This window comes from Oreochromis aureus, linkage group 23 (genome assembly GCF_013358895.1).
Source record: "Oreochromis aureus strain Israel breed Guangdong linkage group 23, ZZ_aureus, whole genome shotgun sequence".
NCBI lineage: Eukaryota > Metazoa > Chordata > Actinopteri > Cichliformes > Cichlidae > Oreochromis > Oreochromis aureus.
In genome coordinates, this window is record NC_052963.1 from 43123736 (window position 1) to 43134202 (window position 10467).

The 10467-nt window shown below is 42.4% G+C and overlaps 1 protein-coding gene across 1 annotated transcript; it reads left to right on the forward strand.

Annotated features, from left to right (window-relative positions):
- On the forward strand, positions 1 to 2444 carry foxd2 (forkhead box D2). The gene has a single exon (XM_031736048.2). The coding sequence runs from the start codon at positions 467 to 469 to the stop codon at positions 1568 to 1570; it is 1104 nt and encodes a 367-aa protein (XP_031591908.1). The 5' UTR covers positions 1 to 466; the 3' UTR covers positions 1571 to 2444.
- Positions 2445 to 10467: the final 8023 nt, after the last annotated feature.

Below are 10467 nucleotides of genomic sequence, written 5' to 3' on the forward strand. Positions count from 1 at the left end.
CTGACTGGATACCTACCCAATCTTGTGCGTAAAAGCTTTTTTGAAAAGAAATTTGGATGCGCCAAAGTAGGTTTTTGAATGATAAGAATAAGCTTGAATTGATCGCAGACGGAAACCATCGTGTCTGAAGAAAACACGACTTCTTATCGGTGCAAGATCATTGATCTTTGACTCTCTTTTTTTACGCGTGAACCTCAGAAGTTTTCTCGATGAGAGCGTCGCACGGCCCCGCTTGACCAGACTCGGACTCCGAGGACACGCCAAATCCACAGGTCAAAGAGTTATATGTCTTTTTCAATTTTAGCCATGTGTGATTTCGGTAGTTGGAGATAAAGCTGCAATAAAACCCTTGTGTGGCTGTAAGGCAGAGAGGAAGGGTGTGTGCGCGCTCTCGCTCTGTAGCCTCACCGGACGAGAGCAGGAGGAAATCTGGGAGAGAGGGGGAAGACAAGCGGCAACTCCAAGGATGACTTTAGGGACGGATATGTCCGACAGCTCTGCATTGTCCGAGGATGTGGACATCGATGTGGTTGGTGGTGAGATATCGGTTGGAAAAGACGGAAAGTACATCCACCATGACTTCAACTTCGACAATGACTCGGACGATAATTACTCCCAGAACACGGCCGAGAGGGTTGCCTCTCCAGGGCTCAGCAGCTCCGACTGCCCGTCAGATCAGGTCGGGTCCAATGCAGAGACCGGGACTGTGATTGGGGACAAACCCAGAAAAAGTGCACTTGTGAAACCACCGTACTCTTACATCGCTCTGATCACCATGGCCATCCTGCAGAGCCCCAAGAAACGTCTCACTCTGAGTGAGATCTGCGAGTTTATTAGCAATAGATTTCCCTACTACCGGGAAAAATTCCCTGCGTGGCAAAACTCCATCCGCCACAACCTTTCCCTAAACGACTGCTTTGTGAAAATCCCACGGGAGCCCGGCAACCCCGGGAAGGGCAACTACTGGACTCTCGACCCGGATTCCGCAGACATGTTCGACAACGGGAGCTTCTTGCGCAGGCGGAAGCGCTTCAAAAGGCACCAAAATAATGATATCCTCAGGGACTCCGGTGGCTTTCTACCAGGATTTGGATACGCGCCGTATGGATACAACTATGGACTTCAGCTGCAGAACTTCCACGCAGCCCATAACCCTTACCACCCACACCACACAGGTGGTTCCTTCCCGTTCCCTAACGCCCCCTGCACCTTGCCCTCATCAGCCTCCATATTCCCCGCGCCGCATCATCTGCCCTCCCTTTTAGGGACCGATTTAAGAAAGCCTTTTTATCCTCAGCTAAGCCCCTCTCTGCCACCCCTCAAGACGGACTCCAGCGCCCCGAGTCGACCTTCGTTCTCCATTGATAATATCATTGGTGCAGCAAACTCCACCGCTTCTTCCTACAGCGCACAGCCGGGAAGCCAGGCTCAGATTCTGGCCATGCTGACCCCAGCACTGGCCTCTGCCTCAAGTCATTTGAACTTATCACAGGAGAGCATATTACAACCTGGGCCGCAGAGTCAGACTTTTTCCAGTAAAACCCCGAATATGAACACTTGCCCTTTCTAAGAAATAAGAGAAAAAGAAAAGACTGCCAGAATGCCCTCTGAATATTTTTCATGAAAAAAAATCAATTGTGGCGTCGTCCTCTGTGAAGGTAGGGTAAACATTCTTCGTGAAGTAAGAATGTTTCTTGTTCTCCCAGTTTCTTAACAGTGTACGAGGAGAGACAGGTTTATTTATACTGTGTAAATATGTGTATAATATTGAGAGAGAAAAGCAAGAGAAACTCGGAGAGGGAGCTTTTTAAACAATACTGGCCTGCAGTGTGGCATGTGGCCTTCAATTGTCAGTGGAGGGGGAAAAGGAGTCTGTTATTTTAACATAAGTTAAATGTGTCTTCAGTGGTTACGGGGATTATTTTTGATTTTTCTTTTCAAAATACAATTGAGATTTTTATTCTGATTTATCTTGTTTTTTTATTTTTTATTTTGTGTCTATAGAAAAAGTGGCACTGTTGTTGAGATATGCTGACAAGAGACTGCAAACTCAGGTTTTTACTTAGAAAGCACACGGAGACAAAGGGGTGTTTCTGAAATTTAAAAAAAAAAATAACACTATAATTTTTCCACTATCACTCCCCCTGAATCTTCTCTACATGGTAAATTTGTGACAATATCATTTCATGTTGTCAGTGGACCCTTAGGCTATGTGACTTTTGGTATTAAAGAGCGCATTACCTCTCTCAACCTTTTAATTGTTCGTTCCTACCTATTCGCAATTTAATCTGTGAAGCATACAGTATGTCATGTGTTGCCAATAGAAAAACACCTAAATGTTCATAGGTCATTTTTGTTGTAATGACAAGAATAATAAATGTTTGTGACTTAAAAAAAAATGTTTTTTTTTATTGCATGGAAAGATGACCTTCAAGCAGACTCGACGCCATAGACTGAACAATAACGAATTGAATTCATGTTATATTTGCAACTATTTTTTTTTTTACTGAAAACTAAATGTAGTTGTTTTCATTGCATTTAAGCTACTTTTATTTATTCATTTATAATGACACTTTAAGTCCATATCCTGCCCACCCGAATAACCCAGAGTATTAACCATGTTTGTATCAGTCGTTCAATTCCTAAATGTGACTAATTCAGGTGTTGATTTGCCCAATTAAACCAATTCGGCCTCCTGGGCGTGCAGTCCGCTAAATTAAGACTAATTTAAACTGTGAGAAACTCACAAAATTCGGTTTAAATGTTTCAAAAACGGCTCGAAGTTTATAACACTCACGAATATCACGCAACAGTGGGCATGCATTCCCCTTGTGTGGCTCTTGCTCGCTTGTAAAGGACCATTTTCTAGCGAGTTACAAAGGCTCTAAATGAATGGGAACATTAGCGGGCCTCGGCGGTCTGTAATTGAAAGTGAACAAGGATATACCCACGGTCTTTTGGGCTTTCGTTGCTAATTTGTAGCAGCATTTTTCACCAGGCTCCTAATCCACCATAATGCGGCTTTTTGGCCGTTTGTTGATGTTGTCAGTGTGGACCCCTGGCCCAGGGGAGTGAATGTGCGCTCAGCGAGCGGTCCCCTGTGAGACCAGCCACACACATTTGGACCCTGAAAAGCAATCTTCTCAAAAGGCCCTCGGTTTGCTCGGCTTTCATGTCATCTGTGTTGTCTCGGGATACGTATAAAAGAAACAGTGGGACAAGTCCGGCTACAGAAAACAGGCCTATTGGTCTTTTTCAGAGTTGTTGGAGCACATGTTTCCAGACAGAAGGGGGTGTAAAGCCTCTTTTATTTACCAGATCTGTGCGCAAATGGTTAAATTAGTTTGTGGGTGTTTTGACAGATGATTATTAAGGATGAAGGGTGGGAGGGCTGACTCCTGTGTTTTCCCCTCAGCACAGCTCACTGAAAGTCTTTGAAACGAAAACCAACACATGACTACTTTCTTTACTCAGAAGCAGCCTTTATTTCATTTCTATTTCTTCTCCTCTCCTTGTTAGCTAAAATTGGGCAACTAATAAAAGTCGCATACAGCTTTTGGGAAATCATTATGATTAGCGCCTCTCCCGGTATATCCACAGTGTTAATTGATATCCTCTATGTATAATTTGCAGAGTAAATGAGGTGGAAAAAAACATTAGCGCACTATTGAGAGTTTTCTCCGCACGCCCACGCTGATAGGGAGTCATTATGCGCCGCATCAGACCATTAAAATCCACATCAAGCGTGTGCAGAGGTGGTTAAACGGTTAAATAACGACAGGAACGAAAACGAAGCCAATAAAAATCGCTAGACTTATAATGCAAGCTACAGATCCGCCACGGGGAGGTTCATGCAGAGGAAAAGAGCTTTGAAAACGGACCATTTGAGACTGAACTAATTTGTATGGATTTTCAGCTCGAATGCGCACTGACCATCCAAGCTCCATCTCTGCTGTAAGATTAAAGGCTTGTGACCAGAATAGACGTGGAACTTGCTCTTCCTCAAACCACTGCGAGCAACGAGCACAAACACAAAGATATCAGGGGCGCATCTTTCAAAACACTCTTTAATTTCTCATGCAAGTTCCACACAGTATGTAATCACTGCGTGCACACTGATAGGTTAATGCTTCATAAAGTTCTTGGTCTTCGGCGCTGTTGTCACTCGGAGACCACCCGTGCTTTCAGCACCAGACTGCGACTTTATTCCGACACCACAACGACATTTGTCATTTTCGTGACGTTTTCCCTCAAACGAAATAACTGAGTGCTATGTGAAGTGACAGCCAAATGACTCAACAGTCACCATAAACACATTATAGTTTTCAGGGCAATTCCAGACTCTTTCTAACCGCTTCCATATGCCCCTGCTTGGGCGTATAAGCAGCCTTAAACCCGCTAAAATTTATTTATAGGCTTTAGATGTCAACATACATTTAGAACTATTTTCATTTCATTCTAAATATTTGTTCCCTTTAGGCTCTTCAAGTCCTCGGGAAAAATAAAGAGTTAGGTCATATATAATATTACTAATAATAATGATAATAATAATAATAATAATAATAATAATGATAATAATAATAGTAAATTATGTGGTAACCAGGATTATGATTATGATGATGATGATAAAGATGATTATTATTAATGTTTTTCAGTACACACTATATGACCCCAAGGGATTAAATAAAATCGTTTTACTTAAATATCTCACAGCCCTGCCAATAACGTCATGCCCCGATCGATGCATCGTTCACCGCTGCATCTTGAAGGACGTAAGGACAGAGTGCGCTGACAGTACAAGGACACCGTGAGTGTGTGTGTGATTTCTCTGCGGGATGTGTGACTGTGTACAATAATAAAGATATCAGGCTACATTTTCAAGGTCAAGTTCCTGATTTCGGGGAAACAATAGTCACATTTACTCATATATAATATAATATAATATAATATAATATAATATAATATAATATAATATAATATAATATAATATAATATAGAAGACCTTGAGGTTCACAATACCCCGCTTAAATAATCAGTTGCACCTTACAGCAGATTTATTATTAAAATTACGATGATGCTGTAACATCATTTGATTGTGTGTGTGTGTGTGTGTGTGTGTGTGTGTGTGTGTATAGACACTATGGCAAGGTTACAACAGGCCAATATGTAGAATAAGAATACCCGCCTGTAGCCTTAAAGGCACAAAGGCTGCCTTTTTATTTTAAAAGATTCATCTATAAACTTTAAAATCCGTCAACTTTGTTCTATGGGACAAACAGATTCCTCAGATCAGAGAAATCAGATTAAACTCCGCTGGTTATGCTCCTAAAGGCCTGCCTGGATACATAATTATAAAACCTGCTGCTGCACAGTTAGGATAACTCTGGAGTGTGCTAATAATAAAAACAAACCATTCTCGTTTTACTGGTGGGGACATTCTGGACACACACACATAGACAGAGACACTCCACGTTGTTTCCCCTCGAATTGTGAAAGCACTGTGAGGCTTCCTTCCTTCATTTTAATACACTTTTTTCCGCAGATACTTTCACTTTTATACACGACCATTTCTTGTCCCACAGAGATCACCCTCTCCACGTCCCTTGTGTTTTTGTGTGCGTGCAGGCGAGCCTCCCTTTCTCGCCCCCGCACAGGAATGTTGGCTCGGTCCGCGGCTCCCCGGCCTGGAGGAGAGGCGATCCGCGGCCCTATATCTGCACCGCCGCAATAAATCACAGCCTCCCCTCGCTGCGCCCAGCCTCCCTCCAGCCTCCTTGTTTTTGCAACAGACAGAGGAATCCTTCGCTTAATTAATTTAGAATGTGTAAACAAAGCGAGGACAGTGAACTCCCCATCATCTCTGGAAACACAATATTAACTTTGGAAGATCTTCGCCCTGCCGACTCGACAGACTAAAAGAACACCTGCTGCACAAAATAAAGACGATGGCCGGCCTGGTCTATGCACGGACACACACGCTTTATCGGGGCAGGGGTATTAATGACTGAAGATAGTATTACTGTGCAAGGATCACCAGAATATGATATCAGGTAAGGCTACTGCACCCGTCATTCTAGCCTGTTTAAGAAGAGTGGGGATCGTGTAAAGTCTGGTTGGTGTTTACTGGATTTTTTAAAGAGAGAGAGAAAAAAACTTTTAAAGTTATTTTTATTGGTCATTTTTAATTTGTCATATTTTACGATCCACGTGGATAAAATAAAGCTTTGGGAAGTGCCTGTGACTAATAAATGTGTCTCTTGTGCGCAAATTGGTATACATTCTTTTAACGGCCACATACGTGGACTTGGGGGTACATCTGCTTTGCACGCCACTGAAGGCCTACGCGATCCCGTGACTGTTCACACATCTGTCCCTGGAAGCAGTTTAAAGAAATGGCACAAGGCGCAACACTTAGTTGCGCATATCAGCAAAATTTAGAAAAATAAAAACACTACAGTGACAGAGCATGTAGCACACGGAGAGCACTTATAGGAGAAAATACAGTTTGTTTTGTACATAAACAATGTCTAAGTTATTTTAAAGTTTCTGTTCTTTCTTTTAATTGTTTGCATTCGCGTATTGGTTCCGTTTTTAATTGAATTTGCACTCTTATTCTATCACACAAGTAGGGATTTCTGAAAAATGATTGGTGAGCGACAGTTTTTGGGACCTGAGCACTTGATCCTCATCCTCAGGTTGAAGTGTCATGTGAGTGTGGCGTATCCTCCCTTAGAATCCCCCAGAACTATGGATCTGAAAGCATTGCACAGTCACTTTCAATGTATTTAGGGCTATATCGACAAGGGACCTAACGAGTGCCTTGTAACGCCCTCGGGTTGTCCTCGGACCTTATGTTTGGCACTCGGTTTCTCCTCCCGCGGTCCGTCTCCCCGGTTTGGCTTAGCCGCGCTAACGGAAAGGCGACAGTGCAAGACTTTTCTCTATCGCTCTGACAGAGAGGCGCAGCTGCTGCCGGTCGCTCTTGCACACTGTGAGCGGTGTCACTGCGGGCGCTTTTACTGGCTTCTTCCAGTTGACCTTTGATGCCAGCGCGTTAGACTCACAGCGAGGATCCACTGCGATTAATGGCTGCGGTCCGACCCATTTATCAAAGCCTATAATTATTGATTCAGGATATCTAGGATATATTCACCGAGCAGATAAAGCGTTTAATTTAACCCCCATAGAACAAACAGCGGGAAAAAAGCATTATGTTGCTATTGTTTCAATTAAATCAGGTTGTTGACAAAAGTGTGGATGTTAAACCTTCACACTTGCCCTTTCGTGTATTTAATATGAATTAAACCGTTATTATCAGCGAGCCACTTATAACAAACATTCATATTTAAATACACAAATCTTTCTTCTAATGAAGGAGCTGATCCCAGTTCTTATAAGTAAGCGAGGACAAATTATGCACACGTGTACTCCCGCCAGTCTACTGCCAGCTTCAGCGTGTTTGGTTGTTAATTGATCACAGGGCTGGTGGGTTTCAAGAGCATAATGATTATACTTCAAACTTGGTTGCAAGTGTATTTCTCACCAAAATGTGAACACGAACTTTTTGTTTAATCTGACGTCTTTTTCTTTTTCCAGCGTAAAAGTGCGTTTTCAAAAGTCGTCGAAAACCTCGCGATAAAATTCAAGTTTACTATCCAGAGTGAAATGCGATCACGCTGAGGTCGTGGGGCCAAACTTTTTAAGACTAATGTTTATTTAGAGAAGTGAGCGCTGTCTATGGGACTCCCCGTCCTCCCAGAATGCTGCACTAATGTCTTTACCAGGCCCGACTGGACCACCAGCAAGAGCGCACGCAGCTCTGTGCAGTCTGTAGCCTCTTGTGGCCTTTTCAAACACGACCACATTCAGCACAAGATACTGTGCAAGCACATGTCCCCCTGGCCCAACATTAGGCTTCATTTTAGCAGGTTTGCTGTCTTTTAAACACCTAACGTGTACTACTGCAAGCAGCAAAGATAATCCCTTCCACTAAGTCTTAAGCTCCTATTTATTTTTTTAATCTAACAATAATATTGAATCGGATTTTTTAAGCTGTTTTAAACTACCAATCTTTTAAAATCTCCCTTTTAATAAAAATATCGACGAGGGATTCAAAAGCCTTCCTTGTTAAGTTTGCTCAACAAGCGAAACGAAACGTTGCCGTTTCCGACTCACTGGAAGAAGAAAGAAGTTTGATCACGAAGTGTAAAAACTGACATACTTGCAGCACATTTTCCCCGGCGCTTGGAGAGCAGCAGCAGCAGCGGCAGCGTGTTTTCTTACAGTTTGTAAAATTGAATTAGATATGGTGGGGAATCTGACCTCTCTCCAGACCGGCATACTTTTCACCCCTCAGGTTTTAGTGTTCCGTGGGTATTTTTGTTTTCTCAGCTGGACCTGCTATCAGACATTGTGTGCACGCTGTCCATTTATTTCTATCTTTACAATCTCTCTGTGCTGACCCACCAGAACACCCCACCACCACCACCACCACCACCACCACCACTACCTCCCCAACACCCTAAGGTCCCCCACCACCTAACTTTCTCCTCCTCGGAACAGCTCACAGTCAGCCACCAGCGTTGATCTGAGAAGCAGACTTGACAAGGCTAAGGCACACAGGGAGCCCTGCAGCCCATGAGCATGCGCATTGTGCACGCATTTCACCCAGCGGAAAGCGCTTGTATACACAGAGGAAATCGCATGTGGACAGGAACGACTGTCAAACGACACTGTTAATCACATGGGCCACTTTTTTTTTCCTAGATAGACCTGCTCTAATGGACAGGGGCTGTTTTCTTGTTTATAAAATTCAATTTCTGTACAAAATATGCACTGTGACTTAATTTGAGTCCATGCTTAATAAAAGGGTTTCTGTTTTTAAAAACTATGGTTATGATTGGTGTGGTTCATTTTAAATTAAAAGTGGTCTAAAAGACCAGGTGAGGGTGCTTTCAAAAAGAAAAGTTTTTATTTATTTATCAATCTCATAAGTCATCAATATGTCTATGCCTGCAGCTGCTCAAGGGAAAAAAGTTTATAAACAGACAGGTAGATAGAGCTATTTGCTATATGTATATGTATGATTGAAAAATAATATATATATAGTTGGTTATTGTTAGTGTTCCTCCCTGAAGAGTTTTGCTGTGGATACAGTTTCTATGTGAGTTATTGGCTGAAAGTGCTGTACAATTGCACACAATATAGGCCCATATGATTCTTCAGCACATAAGAGCCCTGAGGTGCCACAACATCAGTTATAGAGTCAGCAGCAACATAGCCTGCGAGCAGCCACTTCAGTGGAGAGGCAGAGTGTACAGTAAGAATGACGAGACTGAAAGACATGGATATAGAGAGATTAAAAAAAACAAAACATGGTTACAATATTGTGCTTAAACAGTTAAATTATTTTGTCCCATCTGGTAGAGCTGAGGTTTTTTATTTGCAAAAAGAAACAATGCAGGAGGATCCCATTGTCTGATTTGCAGGGAGTTTAGGGCTTTATTGAGGATACAATAAGTTAAAACAAGAAAGTACTGCATAAATATGCATACATGGACTTGTGTTTCTTCTTATAAAATGATAAGTAAAGTAAAGCCAGCGTATCTGGAGGTTTTATATTACATTGAAATGCCATTTTTAGTGGTATAGTTCATCTATGCATGCAGGTAGACAAAAAAACAACACAGTATGAGCCTAACAAAGGTATGACTGTACAAAATCCATCTTTAAACACCACAAACATGTTGACTCAACACACACATCACACACCTCATTTATGAAAATCGTCCCTGAAAAGCATCAAAGAGTGCAACGCCTTTGTTTAGATTTTTTTCCGCTCTTTTTCATGTTATTAATCTGAGTCGGTTCATAAAAAAAAAATAATAATGTGATAAAGACATTGTGGTTCATTTCAAGACCGTGTATGTGTTCTTTGTACTGAGGCTGGAATGCTGAAATCCAATTAGGCCTGATGTATCATAAATGGAGTGTATTTTAACATCTGTGAGTTCATCTGTGTGTGTCTGTGTGCGATTGCAATAGAGTTCACAGAAAACCCAGGTTCAAAGGCGAGCCAAATGAAAAGGCCAAAGATGATAGGGCTACTCTGAGGCCCCATCCAGAGGAGAAATGTCACACATAAAGAAGGGAAAGCAGAGCAGAGAAACAACAGAGAGAGAGGCTGATGCAGGGGTGAAGTAGCTTGAGATTGCACTCTAAGTAGAGGTAAAGGGGCATCTGATCACATGTGTGCTTGTATGTGCGTGTATCGATGTGTGCGTGTGTTTGTGTGCATTTGGATGGGGGAGGTTAATGTTGTTCATGACTAGTAGAGTCATTTCACAGGGCTAGAGGCGCGGCTGGATGATGGATTGGAAGCTGAAGGGGCGAGCAGATGGGTAAGTAGAGAAAGTGAGGTTAAGTGGCAGTTAGATGTTGCAGATCTAAGTAGATCAAGAGTGGGGG